This window comes from Cupressus sempervirens, chromosome 4 (assembly GCF_028749045.1).
Source record: "Cupressus sempervirens isolate cs-2001-9-10 chromosome 4, ASM2874904v1, whole genome shotgun sequence".
In the NCBI taxonomy this organism is placed as follows: Eukaryota; Viridiplantae; Streptophyta; class Pinopsida; order Cupressales; family Cupressaceae; genus Cupressus; species Cupressus sempervirens.
In genome coordinates, this window is record NC_143121.1 from 647,981,904 (window position 1) to 648,001,145 (window position 19,242).

At 33.9% G+C, this 19,242-nt stretch overlaps 1 protein-coding gene across 1 annotated transcript in view; it reads left to right on the forward strand.

Annotated features, from left to right (window-relative positions):
* Positions 1-17,043, forward strand: part of LOC149562898 (uncharacterized) — a 28,573-nt gene extending 11,530 nt beyond the window's left edge. The window contains exon 2 of the mRNA XM_089823939.1: positions 16,563-17,043. Within this exon, the coding sequence (XP_089680065.1) occupies positions 16,563-16,604 (42 nt within the window). The 3' untranslated portion in view covers positions 16,605-17,043. The remainder of the gene's footprint in view (positions 1-16,562) is intronic.
* Positions 17,044-19,242: the final 2,199 nt, after the last annotated feature.

A 19,242-nucleotide genomic window follows, 5' to 3' on the forward strand; every position in this document is an offset into this window, starting at 1 on the left:
TTAGTCCTAGTGAAAGTGACTTGGGAGAAACACTAAGCTTGTTCAAAGGGAAGTAGCAGGAGCATTTTCAACCACCATTACTTTTATAAGTTAAATGGATAAGTGTACTATAGAGGGCCTTAACATTGGGTTTTGGCCTTGAGATTTGAGGTCAATATTTTGTTCTAGGGGAAATAATGAAATGTTCATAGAGTATGACTGAATGAAAGTTTGGGTGCCTTTAGATTTGAGATCAAGATTTTATCTTCTAATGCTAATGAAATGTTCATAGAGGACAATAGATTGGGAATTCATTTTTCATTTAATAACAAAATATGTAGGTTGTTTCACAATGAAAAATGACAATAATTTAGACTTTAAACAACACATAACTAGAAATTTTGTAAAAAAATCATCTTTTATTCCTTGGACACGTCATATGCTTAGTAATCATGTGTAACACTCACTAATCCTATGTTCTTTTAGGCATTAAAATCATTTATATATCTATATTATTGACAAAATATGTGAACTTGACAAGAACAAGAATAATATAATATCTCTATGGATTTCTACCTATTCCTTTTGGGTAGTCTCTAGAGTCTCTAGAATTGCCCTTTCCCATAATTGATTTTGATTAATCATTTCTTGTCTAATTTGAACATTTTCAAGAGTATTAGCTAGCACTCTTAGCAATCTTAGTATCCTTGATTGTGAGTCTATATTACTCCTTAAGGAAACTTCTTCCAATGTTGATGGAAGAATTCTTATTGAACCCATATTTGATGTGCTCCTAATAGGGGCATTCATATTTCCAATACAACAAGTATGTTAGGAACAATAGTGTTTGATGAAGAGGGTATGGTATGAGGTTTTTCACTTGATTTCACTCTTGTCATAGGTGCTTTTTTCTAGACATAGATGGTATACCATGAGCCTCTACACTGATAGATTGCATGCTTGTTGGAATCATCCTTGAAATATTCTACAAATACAAATATAATTATTTTTATGGTATAATAAGAAAAAATAATGTTATCAAGATTACATTAAATATGATGGGACCATGCCTTTGACATAACACTAGTTGTATTGGTGGGCATAGTTGGATCATGCATGCTAGTAAAATAGATGCTCAAATGAGTTACTTTATTAATAACTTGTGTATTAAAAACACAACAATTAGTAACTACATAAACTAAAATATGTTTATTAAATTCATAATAATCTTGATCAAATTTTACTTGTAGTCTAGTAGTAGATGTACTAATTGATGTAATAGAAGATGGAATGAATTTTGAGATGTCTTGCATTCCATTGATATAAAATAACATTATATAAAAGGTAGCATATGATGATTGAAATTATAAAAATTAATTTTCAAGGTTACCTCATGTACCATCATCATTGTATGTTTCCCTTGTTCCAATTATAACATTTCAACTAAATAACTTAAAATCAATGGATTCCCTATAGAAGCATTTGTACAACTCTGGGTCACATTCTTGAAGTACACAATGTCAATTTAACAAAAATAACATATTTATTAAAGAACATGTGTAAGAAATATTAGTAAGATATTCAAATTTCGCCCCCCAACCCCCCCCACCCCCCTTAATAATAAGATATACAAATTTCATTAAACTTCAACATAAGCAATGCTCATCATATTTTTTTGGAGTTTGTGAACTATTTTGTTTCTCTTGAGAATGTGGTGAGTGCATAAAGTTTCTAGGTTTTGATTGTGTAAAGTTTCACACAATTTTTTTTGTTGAGAATTTGGGGTGTGGTAGATCGTGTACTACCACCTAGATAAGTGGCTTTAAAATAAATAGTTGAAAAAATGAAACCTAAACTTATCCAATTGAAAAAGTTGAAGTTGTAAGCATTGACATCACAAACATCCACTAAAAAAGCATTCAAATTACTAGATGTTCATTACATTTTGTGTATGATGAAAAACTTAATAATCATATATATTTAATAATATTGTATTAAATCCTTACAATAATCTTAAAGTAAATATGGAAATCAAATAGTTTCATCCTCACATGAGATGTCCTCATTTGATGGCATAAATACCCCATCATCAATGGGCCCTAAATCCAAATCTAAATTAATACCATCACTTTCATGGCCTCCATTTCCTTCAGCTATAGGTAACTAAAAATCAATGATGTCATCATCTTCATGGACTTGTTGTCCATGTGGTTCCTCATGTTTTTCAAGCAGTTCATGAAACTTATCATGATCTTCATCTTGATCATATACATCATTGACAACAAAAAAAATCATCATCACCACCATGGTCATCTATGTCGTCAAGTGGGACTTCTACATCTTCATGTAAATCATGGTCCTATTCTTCAAAAAATGTTACTCTTTGTCCTCTTGGATCATAATCAATGAGAAATGACCAACCAGGTTGTTCTAAATCTAGAATGAGAAATATTTGATCACATTGATTTGGAAACACATAAGGTTCAGAAGTGGCTTCAAACCTAGATGTATTGATTGTATAGAATCCATTATTATGCAAAAAGATTATTTTTTCTACACTTTCTTTGATTATCCTGTGTCATTCAACATGAAGAACAACTTTCTTGAAATAAGTAAAATCAAGCTCTATAATATCCTCCAACACTCCATAATACTGAAGTGCACTTGTGATTGGTTGGATATCATTTGCATGTGAACAACATTCCACCTCAAATGACCTTAAAACTCCACAATCATAATTTTATCTATTTTCATAAACTTTTCTTATGCAAAAATCAAGATTCCACATTGCTTTGTAATATTTTACCTAAATTCATTAAAATATTAAATAATTAGATTCAATGATATAAAATATAAAATTAAATTTATTAAACATATCTAATATGTTGATATATATGCTTCACTTCCTCATTCATAGATCCTCTTACAAAATTCAATTGTTGTGGTGTCACTATGTTCTTCTTTTTGTTGACTCATGTTCAATATTGGTCTTTTGACAATTCCATGAGCATCTCTCTCTCCATTTTCAAGTTTAAGACAACAACAAATCAAAGTCACTACCAGATTAGTTATAGAAATTATTGCAGAATTAAGCCACTACTGTGAGATAACATTAGGTAATTGATATTATTTTACAAGTTCTCATATTCAAAACATCTATCCAAATGCAAGTGCATCTAATCCACCATTTGGTTCTAATTTTTTGGATCTAATATATAGACCTCATTTCAAGCGTAATTGGATCTTGATCCCTTACCTGGGGTCTACAAATTAGACCAAAAATATTAGCATCCAGAAGTAGATCCAAAACAATTTATATTCAAATAGGTTTCTCGATGCAAAATGATATTCCCTGACCATCCTACATTAGACTAGTGGTCAAGATGACGCGACAGTTAGATTGGGCTTCACTGGGCTAGAATATATTTTCATTGAGAGTCATTTATTCGTGTATGATATTTATAACCAACACCAACTTAGTAATCTAATATTAACGACTTAATTTTTTTTCCTTCAAAAGTTATAGAAATAATCAAATTTAAAATATTATTTTATTGAAAAATAAAATAAACTTTATAAATATCTTAGAAAATGATTATATATATATATATATATATATATATATATATATTATTATTCTAAATCCATTAATGTGTGTTATGCCGCTATTCTATGGTATTTTATGACATTCAATCTATACTTAACTTTCATGGGGAGACCACATCCAAGAAAAAAAGTATTATATTCTTCAATTTATAAAAGATGATAAATTATTATTAACATAAAGGTTATATGCATGCATGCATACATTGTCTTTGATAATGTTCAGTATAATTAAAATAAACCATTAAGGTGTTTGACCTAGAAAAACCCATTCATTTATTGGACCGATAATTTGCTAAACAATGTCCTTACACATCACCCTAATAGATTTAATTATCTAAAAGATATAATAGATCTTAAAATTCTATTTAATAAACCCCTCCCATCACATATGAAATTTTGAGATTAAATTGAAAGCTCACAAGAGTGAACTGTGCTTTTATTTAAGATTCAGATTGACATTCTACATAATTTATTTTAAAGCTAAGCACTTTAAATTTCTTATAATGATTAGTCCCTGTTGTTGTCAAGGCAGGAAACTCATGTTTTCAATAGTCTCTTTGGAATTAGTCTCTCTTGAAAACTAGGAAATCAACAAAAAAATCTTGTAAAAGATTATGATCCTTTTAAAAAAACGAAATTAAGTTGACATAAAAAATGTAAATTATTATTTTTTAATTGGATGTTGGTAATTTTCCCAATAGTCTTCTTATTTTCATTCTATAAAATTTTCGTAGAAAAGAACTAGGGCTTGGTGACAATGCATATAAATGTCCACTTGGAAAAAATACGTTATGGTAGACGATAGTTGCCTCTCTGACGTGTTTCATGAATGTGTTGTTTAAAAGAACTAGTTGTCTAGGATTCGAGTTGATGTTCCTATTGTGAGATTAAGAGTCAACATTCATTTCCATGTAAAGAGGATGCATTATTTGGTTTGGTTTCTATTTCATTGAGCTATCAATATGGTTATTGCTTCTTATTTCACATATCTCAACACTTATTTAAGCTATGTACTACTCTTTGTGTTTGGGCATTGGCTTGAATATTTTCCAAAAGATTTTCCAAATCCAATAACCACACTCCAAAGGTACTCTCATTTGTTGTTGTTATTTCATGAAATTTCAAATGATATATTATTTTACCCTAATTTGTCAATTTTTCTTTTCTATGAAGATCATATGATCATAGTTGGTTGTCCTCTAAAAGGAAAGCTAAATCTATTTAATTTGTGAGGTACAAAATTGTAGAGTTATCAAAGGTAAAATTAATTTTGATTAAAGAGACTTAGTTTTACCATTTTTTGTACATTCCCAATATAACTCAACTTGTAAATTTTAGTGTATGGCCTATGAAAACTCTAATTTCTCATCAATAGTCCCCATGGTCTTCAATTTTCATTAAAAAATGAAGCCTAAAAAGTTGGTTAGTGGCCTCAAAGTTTAGTAACATTTCATAAGTGAAGGATATTCAGGGAGAACATAGGTCAAACCCATTGTATAAAACTTGAAGAAGTTTTATTATTTACTAAAAATAATAATAAACAATTTGTATTCATAAAGGTTCCGTCTTTGACAAGACTTAATTGTGGGTATGTCTTTTGGGATCTTTGTTATTTTAATGTTGGCAACTATAGATGCTTGAAGTTTATGATGATATTTGTAATGCCTTGCCAAAGGGATCCAAAAGAATTAACTTAAAGTTTTACTAAGTTTGCCAAACATTAAAAAAGAAAGAAAGAATAGCATACACATCAAATATAAAGTAGCAAAAGCAATAACATATAATCATATAGAAGAAAACATAACAAATTACATTCCTTAAGGATCCCAAGACACTGAATCACATTTAAATTAATTAATAAGTCTAACAAATACCACATCCACATGAAAGAATAATTAAAAGTCTGAAGTCCATTAAACAATATACATTTGTTCGGAATGCCACTTGGCAATAAAATTTGAAATGCTCAATCATCCACTGTACATGTCATAGGGTATGAAAGGCTAAAAGAATATACATTTATAAAAATAGATTACATCATCCGTTTCAGATTCATGAAACAAAGTACAATACAATTAATGAAACCATCCATCATAAAGATATATCTATCCATCATAAAGATACAACAATCCATCATAATACATAGAAATAGAAAGAAAGGAAATGCAGACAACGAAACTCCAGCCATGGTATCAACAGACGGATCTCAATGGTAAGAGTAAGAAGCAGTACCACCCAACTACATGGTAACCCAAAAAGGCCCACTCCCACCACACTAAGGAGATAGTCTCAAGTCCCAAACAAGATATCAATCCAAATATCAAAAGTAATATCTAAGTCCAAGAAACCCTAAAAGAAATCTAACTCAAAGGTTCCAAGATAAATTGACATCTATGCCCAGAGGCACACAAAGACACATAGGGAATCTACTATGTAAGCAGGCAAGTGTCATTGCACAAATCAATGCTAGAGTTACCCTAGTAGTCTCTTAGGACCTTGGCCCCCTAGTGACCCTATGTGGCTGTGACGCCCCGCCAAGGGATCCAAAATAATTAACCTAAAGTTTCACTAAGTTTGGTAGCATTTAAAAAAAAAAAAATCATGAAAGATAAAGCATTCACATCCAACACATAGTAGCGGAAGCAATAACATCCATTCAACTGAAAACATACATAACATGTTACATTCCTTACAGATCCCATGACGTTGAATCACATTTAAATTAACTAATGCTAAGTCCATCAAATACCACATCCATATGAAAGAATAATGAAATGTCCAATGTCCCTAAAAATAATACACATTTGTTTCAAATATCTCTTGGCAAATTAGTTTTCAAAATGCTCAATCATCCACTGTACATGTCACAGGGTATGAAAGGCTTAAAAGAATATACATATGTGAAAATAAAGTACATCATCCTATTCTAATCCATGATGCAAGTGCAATAAAGTAAATGAAACCATATACCATACATGAAACATCCATCATCATAAAAGGTATAACATCCATCATAAAAGATAACCATATATCATAAAACACAATTAACTAAGTGTGTGGTTCCTCCCAAGAATCAATAGCATCATTAGACCATCGTGGGCCCTAGCCATCCCTCCATGCATAACATTCCAAGTCACCGAAGAGATCATCGATATTATCATAGTAGGAATGTCACTCCTAAAACATGTTACAACATATGCATAAAGAAATCTAACATGCAAGAATAAAGCATAAGATATTCTTACAATTAGATAACATCATCTATCACATGCTAGTCATCAAAATAAGGATACGTGTCAGTAAATAACATCCATCATAATGATCCAAGAACAAAATGAAGTTAAATACGAATAGAGAATGCTCTAGCCATAGTGTCTCAGATGGATCTCAAATGGTAAGAGTGAAAAAACACTACCACCCGACCGCGTGGGACCTAAATGGCCCACTCCCACTGCGCTGAGGAGATAGTCTCAAGTCCCAAATAGGTTATCAAATCACATAGCACAAGCACTCTCTAAGTCTAGGAATCCTAAAAGCATACTAACTCAAAGGTTCCAACCTAGATTGACATTTATATCTAGAGGCACACAAGACACATAGGAAACCTACTATGTAAGCAGGAAAGTGTCATTGCACAAAATCATGCTAGAGTTACCTTGGTAGTCTCTCAATAGACCCGGGCCCCCTAGTGATCCCTATGCGGCCACTAGTATCCTCTTGTACTGATAAGGCATACTACAGAATGCAAGGTCGCAACCAAGTGTTCTCTCTACTCCCATCCTAGTCTGTACTAGCACTCGAGGCATAGGCGAGAACATACAATTAACTCTTGTTAGGTTCATTTAAGTTAGTATTTAGTGTAATATTTTCACTTATTAAACAACTTACAATGAGTTACCTTGGAAGCCACTTAGGGCCCTGACTCCCATTGCAAGCCACTTCTCGACACTACATATAGATAACCTACCCTAAGCTCATGAAATCACAAAATCACAGAATTACCTCAGTCCTATACAAGCGAATGGAAGGCATCATAAAGATAATCATAATATCATATCAATTCTCTACAAGCAATTGATAAGCATCAAATGATAAATCACAATATCCATCAGTTCTCAACGAGCAACTAGAAAATATCTCAAAATAATACTGATCAAAGACTTAGAAAATGGTCAAGTCATACATGTCACAACATGACATCATCAAGATCAAGCAAACACTTCAGTCCCATCAAGGCGACTGAAAAGTAATCCAAATATAACTAATCGATGACTCAAAAGTGGTTAAGTCAAGTATCTCACATACATATATCACAACTAACATAGGAAGACTGGAAAGCAATAACAATTAGTAAACCACACACATCATAGAGCATGCCATCACATTACCATGGTTGGATTTAAAAAGATCGAGATCAAATAACATGACATGACATCTGATAACCCCCGAGCCTTTGGTAGATGTCCTATAACTAGTCAACAATCTAGTCAACCCGAAAACTCCAAAATAGATAGCATAGAGAAAACACAAAATGAAAGCACATGTTTTGGTTTACTAAAATCACATGGTTGATTTAAATGTGGGGTTTCAGTTTTCATTTAAGAGTTAGATATCAGGTGAAGGAACATTGCCTATTTTCCTTATAACTAACCCATGTATTAGTTTCATTAGGTCAAAGATTCGTCCCCCCCACCAAAACTCATTTGAATCAATTTTCTAAAATACTCTAGGAAGGATTATTTATATAAATCATTTATTGCTTTCCAATAAATCAATTTACAATTTTCGAGAAACCCAATATTATCAATAACAATAATTGAATAATTTAAAAAGCTTCAATTATAACATTCTTATTATGCGTACCCACTGCAACAGCCTGTGAATCGCAAGTAAAAAGTGAAGTTTGATTTGTTTTTATATTTTATTTTATATTAATGTCATGTATTACGTATATGTTATAAATTGATTATTAATATTTTGATTTTTAATTATAATATTATTAAAAGTTATTGTTATTAAATATTTATAATATTAATTATTATATATTTTATTAATAAAGTTTTATTTAAGTTAATAAATTATAAATAAATGATATAGTTTTATATTTAGAATTAATAAATTAATTTAATTAAAATTGGAGGCAGCTCACCATCACACTTTTTCATATTGCCCTAGCTTGTTCATCATGAGAAATTTAACTTTGCTACTGTTCTTGCTCCCTCGCTGTGGCTACTTTCCAAAACTTGCTAAAGTGCATGATCAAATTATATCTGGCTTGGTATTTTCTTATTTTTAGTTATGCTAAGGTGATTTAGACCCCCTGTAGAGAACCATCATGCACTTGTAGAGTAATGTTCGGGTAGTGCATCCATAGGTGAATCGGTTGATGGGTTGTGAAGACAAGTGTTGTGGACCATAGAAGTTTTGAAATTCCATATGCAAAATTGCAAGCCTACATCTACACCCATGGAGAAAGGTCTCAAGTTATCAACCAAGTCTGGTTCTCCTCCCGTTGATGATACTACATACAAACAACTAGTAGGCAACCTCATCTACCTCTCTACTACTAGGCTTGATATCAGCTTTGCAGTCAGCTACATCTCACACTTTATGACAACTCCCAAGGCTGATCATTGGATGGCAAAAAAGTGTGTGCTTTGTTATGTGAAGGGCACTTCAGATTATGGACTTCTTTACTCTCAAAGTTCTAATCCTAGACTTAGTGGGTTCGTAGATTCAGACTGGGCAGAATCTGTTGATACTAAGAAGTCAACTTTTGGATACCTATTCAATATGGGATTGGGTATCGCCATATGGACCAGTAAGAAGCAGCATGTAGTTTCTATCTCCTCTACAGAGGCCAAATACAAAGGGACAGTCAAGGGAGGTTGTGAAGTTGTTTGGCTTTGTCAAATGTTTGGGGATATGCAAATGTCACCAGCAGGACTGACCACTTTGTTTGTTGTTAACAAAGACATTATCGAGTTAGCATGAAACCCATTCTTCCATGAATGAACCAAGCATGTGGATATTCATTGTCGGTACATACAACAACTAGTTGAAGGCAGGACAATAGACCTGTAGTATGTTCCTACCACAGACCAGACTGTAGACATTCTTACCAAGCCTCTTGGTCCTAATACGTTTGCCAAATTCAGAGGACAACTTGGTGTTGTGGATAGATTAACCATTAAGGGAGAGTATTATAATAATAGAAAAACTTCTATTATTAGTTGATGGTTATCTATTTGTAATTTATTGTAAATATTAGAATGTTTTTAATATTAGTTAGTTGTAGTTATCTGTTAGCTTTCTTTAGCTTTCTTTTAGTTATAATCGAATATTTTTATTCTTCACAATCACTTCCTAAGGAAACATCGCTTTATTCTTTTGTATATATAGACCTCTCAGTTTCTGTTAATAACAAACAATTATTTTACTAACTACTTCGTAATATGTTAATTATCATGTTCCTCCAGTAGTGATTGTTGTGTATGCACATGTCAGCGCTTTTGATAATTTTATGCTTCCTAAGTACTTTGATTACATGAAATGTATTTAAGCAAAAGAAGTTAAAAACCTTCTATTAAACCTCTTGTGCTCTTGCGACTCTTAAGTTGGAGTGGTTAAATCCGTCACATGTTATAATTACTTGAATACATGTTATTGAATGTTAATTATATGACTTGGTAAGCTATTTTTAGACTTGCAGACAAAGTTAATGACACTTGGAGAATGATCTCCATCTCGTTGTGAATCTAATTACTATTATCACTATTTTAATTAGTATCATATGCAGTGTTGATGTATATTAACTTTAATAGATGATTAGATTATAAATGGTTTGATTCCCATGCTTATCCATTAATTATAAAATTATTATGGGCCGAATTGCATTTAGTCTTTATCGTGTTTTTTTGTGAATCTTTGCCATGTACCTGATATAAAATAGACATTAATCTTCAGACAATCGTGTCCCTAACATAAAATAGACATTACTCATGAGAAAATTGCATTATTTAAGACCTCGTGATTTTCTCAAGACAAACTATACCCTGGCATACGCAAGATGGTTGGTTCGCTTAAAGATCAGTGGAAGAGTAATAATCCTTGGCAAATCAATATGGGGACAGTAGAAATTAAAACTAACTAAGGCCGATCCATTAATAATAAGCAGCAGTTAATAAAGGCCAAACCATAATAAATAGCCAACTTCCACGAAGCATAATCTAAGAATTGATCATGAAGAGATGCAATGTAATCAAGTTCACAAAAGGCACAATTTGGAGGAGATGCGATTAGAATATTGGAGAGATGTTGTGGGATGAAACATGCTTCTTCTGCTCCAAGAGAGAATGGAACCAAGAGAGCATCAACTTCAAGACAGCATGATATGATATGATATGATAGATTTTAATGACGTCCATGAGACTAAAGTAGTCTATGGGACCCATGCAATCGCCCTCCCGAGTCAGGAGCCAAACTAGTCAGTTGCAAAGTTTTGGTTAACTTGTCTCTTCTTCTCTGAATTTTGATAATCAACTCCGCTGTTCTCTTCACTTGATCTTCCTCAAATAAATAGTTGAAGTCCTTGTTCTGCAAAATTTTTGTATAATCAGATCTGATGTCGTTGTAAGCCAAGCATTCCATGACAAAGTGTTGCTCTGTCTCCACTGTTCCCATATTGCAAAATAAACATGTTCTGTTTGCCCACTCTTCCTTTGGAACTTGCCATCTACCAGTTTCACATCGCAGCTGATGTGAACTAGTTCTAATTTGTGCCATCAACATTTTTGCTTTCCAGTTAATAGGTGCCCTTATATAGGCCTTTTCATCATGACTAGAAGTGGGATTAAATTCTTTAATGTAATAAGATTTTTTCCTCCCTATGTGTCTTGTCCACAGAATATTGCGAAATTTTTCATTGACAAACTTTTTTATTTCTTTAATGTTATCCGGGCAAGCTTGGATGTTGATATCCCATTTTTGCATCCATTTGTCATTTTGTTTCATCCATGTGCTTTTCCGCCTCACAAGTTTTTCCTCTATTACCAACTTGGGCCAACGATGTGTTTCTAGACCTTGGGTTTTCTTTAAATAGCTTAGCATTCGGATCAATGCGACGGCTTCTAATGGAAAGGAACCCACCTCCGCCAAAAGGATTTCATACGGAACTGTGGTCTTGACTTTAAGATTGCATGTGATAAAGTGTTTTTGAATTCTTTCTACTTGCCGCCATTTCTGTTTGGACATACTACCGCCCCACACTTCACATCCGTATAGAATAACCGGAGTGACCAGCAAACCAAACAGAGTTTTCATGGTCATCCAATCCCATAATTCTGCGTTCCTGCACTTGTTTTGTAAAGACTATAACGCCTTCCAGCCCCCTTGGATTCTTTTCGATCTACAAGTATCCCAGTTGAGTTTGTTATGAAAATCGATGCCCAAGTATTTGTACTCTTCCACAATCTCAAGGGGGCTATTTTCAAACAGAAACTTGTCTTGTATGCCCCTATTCTTCTTTAGTGAGAAGATCATAATTTTGGTTTTGCTAGTGTTAACTTGCATTCCTACATCATGACAAAAAAATTCTAGTGCTTTCAAGTGCTCTTTCAAACCTTTAGCTGTTCTAGCAAGAATTATGAGATCATCTGCATATAAGAGCAATCTTATCACGAAGTGGGCCAGCTGCACCCCTTCACCATTGGTCTTGTTTATCCACTCTTCCAACTTGTCAATATAAAGCCCGAATAGTGTGGGAGAAAGCGGACACCCTTGCTTAACCCCGATGTTGCTATCAAAATCTTCTGATATCCCTTCTGTCGTTCTGATTTTAGCTTTGACCTGCTCATATAATCTGTAAACCGCTGACGTAAGTTCTTTAGGGACATCCAGCTCTACCATTCTATCCCATAGTTTATTACGTGGCACTGTGTCGAAAGCTTTTTTAAAGTCCACGAAACAACAAAAAGCCTCGTTCCCCGGAGTGTCCCAAACTTTCTCTATCAAATGCCTGAGAGTGATGCCATGATCTATAGTAGAGTGTTTTGGTCTAAAGCCTGCTTGCCCTTTTGCACATTTGCCTTCTGTTTCAGCCCAGTTGCTGATTTTTTGTTCGAACCAAGCAGCAGAAAATTAGAAATAGTGGGCAGAGAAAGGAAGATCAAGTGCAACAAAATATGAAAAATGACTCAGACCTATATTAGTTATAGAAACTAAAGTGTTAATGTTATATTATATGATGAAGGGTTTAGAGGCAGATCTGGAGTGATAATCTAAAAATTTACCTGGCAGGAGATTTTGTTCAAAATAAATCTGAGTGTAAATTATAGCGGACCTTTGAAGCAGATATACGAGACAGACTTATGAGCAGATATACAGATGTGACGGACTTTTGAGCAGAATTAATGGACTATGATAGCAATCAAGTCAGAGTTGCATCTATAAAATTGCCAATACCATACTACAACAATAATCAACCATATGACGGAAGGAAAGGAAGTGCAAGGAGGGGGAACAGAGAGGCCTCACTTCATACACCACCTCATGAGATTGGTTAAGGACTACATGAAGCCAAGGGGGACAGACATTCTGCTCTTGGATCTCTAGGATCGAGTTAAGGGCACCCTATTGCAGTCTTCCCTCCAAGCCTATATGGGTTAGTTATTATGGTAACTATGAAAGGAATTCCAAATCACAAGAGAAGGATAGCATGACGAAGGGGTACACTGTACAAGCTCTGCTAGATATACACCATGAGTATAGCTACAACTGCAAGGCCAAGGGGAGCATAGTTTCTACTCTTGGGCCTAGGGCCAGGGATAATTAGACCACCTAATCATGTCCTTCTTATTTCAACAAGATCTCCAATCAGAAGAGGAGAGAAGGATACCGTGATGGAGGGGAATGATGTACAAGCTCCGGTAGGTACGCCACCTCATGAGCATGGTTACAACTGCATGAGGCAAAGGGGGACAGAGTTTACACTCTTGGGCCTAGGGCCTATCTCAACCCTCATTATGGTTGAGCCCATAAGAATTATGTGCTGTTAGTATATCTCTATTAACCCTAGAAAATGGATGCCTTACACATATTATGATCATATAATTATCATCTAACTTGGTTGCAAGTTCCAAGACAGACTTATTTCATCTTATTCCTAGGTTAGAGTTATATATCTAACTATATTGTGCTCCTTGTTTCATTTGGATTTGTGAATTTGGGGCAAAGTATAGGGTGATCCAAAAGAAGACATTACATTGAGCAATGTATGGCAATGTTACTTCAGCTATATATTTTTAAGTAGATGCATTTGATATGCAAATTGAGTGTGCAAGGCACAAGTTTAGACAAACAAGAAACAAGGACTCCACATCATGTCTCTCTCAATGCCTTGAAAGAGACCTTTCACCATGTGACTAATCCCATCAAATTTCGAGTCCTGCTCTTCTTGCACTGTGATTGCATTTTCTAAGGATGTAGGATGAAACATTTGTGAAGCCTAAAACGCAAGACAGACTAGGGCCTAGGATCAAGTTCAATGTCTTATAGTGTTATCACATTTTATTTTGAGATATAAGGTTTTTGGAAGCCATGAAATTCTTTTCTAAAATTTAAAATGGTTTTATTTAAAAACAGTTTTATTGGTCTGTGAATTTAGACACTGCAAGTAGTTTCTGCTGAATGATGAATTGTGTTGAATGGAAATATGTTACCAACTGCTCTTATATGCTTATGAGACACAGAATTTACAGATTGGAGTTAGTTATTTTCCAGCATTATTGAATAAAACAGGATTGTAGCATCTTACATGGGAATGCTGTATACGTTTTAGAAAATTTAATGATACGGGATTGTAGCATTTTATATGGAACTGACCTTACATTAAACTTTTATTCTTAAAACTCAAAGAAATCATTGCATTTCATGAAATGTGAACTATAAATATCATGAGCTATATTTTGAAAATATAGCTTTTTCCTTTGGCAGGCCAATATTTTATCCTATTGTGATGATGAATCATGATTATGTTTTCTAAGGATGACACATACTATTAGGAACACATATTATGACAGGCTAGCCTGTATAATGATTATGATTATGTATTTTAAGGACACATTATTACAGCAAGAGGAGATGCTAACCTGTATTATTTATAAGGGTTATGTTTTCTAAGGAGAACAATTAAGATTGTCCTGCTCTTCTTGCATTATCAGTATGATTGCGTTTTCAGGAAAAAGGTAGTATGAGATATTTATATAGCCTAAAATCCAACCCAGACAATGGCCATAGACCAAGTTCCCTTGCAAGGCCTTTAAACTGTTATCAAGTGAGGTTTTTGAGGTCCAAGGATTTTGAAAGCCATGGAATTCCTTAACAAAATTTTAAATGGCTTTAGTTGTTCACAGTTTAATGCGTTTGATTGTGTTAAACAATGGCCACAACCTATTTATGTGTTTGTCATATCATCTTTACTGCCTGCACGGTTTACTTTTTGTATTTGTCACGTACTCAATAGTTAACCTTTTTAAAATAATGTTTTGAGCAGTGCTAGTGATTTGTTTAACGAGGTCTATTTTTTAGTGAAGTAAGTCAGCACAAGTTTGCTGGTGAATTGTGCATTTTGTTGAATAAAATTATGTTACCGTGTGCTGTTATATCATTATTAATTAAGAGATGCTGATTTTATAGATTTCAGATAGTTATTTTCAAAGAAATGCTGAATGCCAATAATTTTGAATTCTATCATATATCTCCAGAAAGGGCTTTATCCTCTAGAAAATTTAATGATATAGGATTATTATATTTTACTTGGAATGGGCCTTACATTCTAACCCCTTTTACTCTTCAGTGTTTCGCACTTGAAGATGAAAGCTTTCCATTTTGTAAAACAAGAAATTAAAATAGTGTAAACTACATATAGAAAATGTGGCAGTTTTCTTTGTCAGCCCTATAAAGTTTTATGGAGTGTGAGGGCTTTGAGGTACAAGGATTTTGCAAGCCATGAGATTTCTTAACAAAATTTAAATTGGTTTATCTTGTTCACAGTTTTATGTGCCTGATTGGATGTGACAGCGTTCTGTTGACTTAGTTATTTATTAACGTTGTTGTCTACATGGGGTTTGCTTCTCTACTTGGAATGTACTTAATTGTTACTTTTTAAAATAATTTTATAGCAATGACTGTGTTTTGTTTTAGCAGGTTCATTTTTAGTAAAACTAACCACCACATGTTTGGTGCTGAATGGGGTGAGTTTTGTTGAATTCAAATGTGCTACCATACACTGATATATAATTTTGAGATGCTAAATTTACAGAATGTAGATAATCAGTTCTGAAGTATTGCTTAGTGCCAAATGCAATAGAATTATAAGATCTTTCATAGGAATGGCCTTTACGTTCCACAAAATTGAATGAAATGGTATTGTGACATAATTCATGCACTGGACTTTACTCTCTAAAACTTCTACTCTTTACACTCGAAATCTTTCAATTTATAAGATAAGAAAAATAAATATTATAAACTATAATTAGAAAATGCGTCAGTTTCTTTGGCAGCCCAGTAAATGTATGTAAAGATTCTGATTAAGTTGCCGATTCGGGTACGTGGATGTGTGATTTTTTTTTTTTTTGGGTTTTTTGATGCGTTTATCTATACTTATACCTATACCTATACCTATGATGCTTCTTCATTGATCAAGATAAATATTAAATGTGAATTGTGTTAATGTTATGGTAGCTGCGATAGAGATCCTTCATACCTGTGATGGTCTGCATATGTGATATGATCTCAAATTTCATGATTTGGCATTGTGCATATTCAGTTATAGCTGTTGGAACTACATCCAACTGGCACTGGTTCTCATATAAATTCATTTCTATATTTTCACTGTTCATAACTGCTGAGTATGCGATGACTTGGCCTCATGAATGCGATGATTTGACAGTAGGGACTTGTTGTGTATTGCTTTCAAGGGTACATTGTTTGGAGATGCTGTTGATTTATATTTGCACTAGTCGGTTCATGTTATGGGAGAGTCATCAGTTCATGGTAACCGTCGACCTTTGGTCTCAAATGCAAGTCTCTTCAGCTTCAACGTGATACAATGGAGGAATAAAAACTCACGACACTTCATTCTTGTACGGCAGTTGTGATCATATTTTTAATGGTGCCGTGTATAAGTAGTGTTTGGAGTATGCATTGATAATTTAAAAAGCGTGTGTGACTTTATTGCTGGGTGAATGCTATTGTCAAACTCGTGTTGCTGAAGCATCTCTCTCTGAGATATTTCTTTTGTGCAGAATGTTGCTGCAGGATTATTTCTATCTGTTGCAGATTCTTTTCATTATAAAGAAAGTTTTGGTTATTGTTTGTAGAGTGTACAGACTCAAGATGTGGTGAGCTCTATTGTAAACTGTTACTAATAAATAAAGGATTCTTTTGTGTGGCTGGTTTTTCCTTTGTGTAGGAAGGTTTTCCCAGAGTATCTCTGGTGTTTTGTGTTTTACGATTATCTGTTTTTGTTATTTGCTATTCTGATGCAAAACTAAATAAATTGATAGTTCACTAATAAGTTAATAACTTAATAAGCCATATCATATACGCCTATGTTCATGATTCCAATGCAAATCAGAAAATCAATATAATCTGGCATATCTTTTGGTGATATTCTTGCAGAATTATCTTACACCTTATCTTTTCATTTTTTCATTTTGAGTCTTAATACTGCTGCCAAGTATGGTCTTTCGTGTCTGCAGCCTGTCACTGTAGAGGCTACTGGCAATAAATCCAAATATGCAGCTGTATTTATATTTTGGAGGTATATCATCCACTCAAAAGTTTGTGGAGTTGCCAGTTGATTCACATTTAGAAATGTTTGGCTTGCAGTTATTTTTTTAAAGGTCAATTATATGGCTAGTGAGGAATATTTGAATTGTTTCAGTGTTGGGAAAAAGAGGGGTAAAAATTTATTAAGACAGAAAGGAATACAACAAGGAGAGCTCAACAAGGAGCTCAATCCTGAGCAACAAGATCATCAAATTTTTGCACCATTTCAAAGGAAAGTTGCCTCCTATCCATAATATTCCAACCCGGATCATGACTAGAAGCCCATTTGGCTAAACAATCAGCAGCTTTGTTCCATTCACGAGGAATATATGTGCACCTAATGAATTGAAAAGAGGTAGAGAAGAGAATAATCTGATTAACAACAGTGGCCAGCTGCCAACTAACATTGTCAAGCTCCTGCGAAGAAAGCAAGTTCACCACCACCTGGGAATCAGACTCACAAATAATCTTACGCCATCCCCGCAAGCAACACTGTTCCACAGCATATAAAATAGCCCGAGCTTCCATGAGATTGTTAGTGAAATCACCCTTATGAACTGAGAAAAAGAATTTAACATCACCAGAACTACAGCAAGCCACTCCCCCAATACCAGCAGGGCCTAGATTCCCTCGAGAAGAACCATCAGTGTTAATTTTCAAAACTCCATAGGGAGGAGGAGTCCAATGCCCATCCCGATTTACCCGACCCTTCCTCTGATGTTGAAGCTGCCTGGACATAGAAGGAAACCTTTGAGCTATAGAAAAGGAAAGAAATTTCTATATGAGAGAATATCTATATGAGAGAATAATCTAATTCGAAAAGGAAAGAAACTGGCAATTTGTTGGAAATCAGGGACATAGAGTAAGGCAATGTCGAAAGGAAAATCAATGGCAATGTGTGCAAAATTGTTGTATCATTTTTAGTTTTGGGACAATTTGAAGTTTTTATTAGGCACCATCAATGTGGACCATTGTTAAAAAATATGGAAACTAGTGAGTTGCTATCTACATTAATGAATATTAGATAATTTAAAACAAAAACAATAGAAATTTCTGGCAATGTGTTGGAAATTAGTGACACATAAGGCTATGTGGAAGGGAAAATTGATATAATCAATTTGAACTAATTTGGGAAAAATTGAAGCTTTAACTAGGCACCATTAATGTGGAACATTGCTCAAAATATTGCATTAATGCACTCAGAGAACATGTAAGCTGATATCTACATGATATTATAATCTAAAATAGAGGAGAAATTTCTTGCAATGCTCTGGAAATCAGTGATACAGTTTATGATTTCCCGTAGAGGCGCTAGGAAAGTGCATCAAAGGGCTATGGATTCCATGGATGTGCTCTAGCACCGCCATAGTGCATCCTTCGACCCGTTGAGTGCTTCTTGGGCACCTCCGAGTTCGTATCCCTACGCACCTAAATCTGCATCTAGGTTTGCAGAGGAAAAATCTGGTAACTAAGGTTTTGGATATGGAGCCAAAGGAATTAATAAGGTGAAAATTAAATATAAGAAGGAAAAAAGCTAAAGTGAGATTCAATTACAATCAATTATATATTGGGATGGAAAAAGAGGGGTAAAAATTTATTAAGACAGAAAGGAATACAACAAGGAGAGCTCAACAAGGAGCTCGATCCTAAGCAACAAGATCATCAAATTCTTGCACCATCTCAAAGGAAAGTTGCCTCCTATCCATAATATTCCAGATCATGACTAGAAGCCATTTGGCTAAACAATCAACAACTCTATTCCATTCACGAGGAATATAAGTGAACCTAATGAGCTAAAAAGAGGTAGAGAAGAGAATAATCTAATTA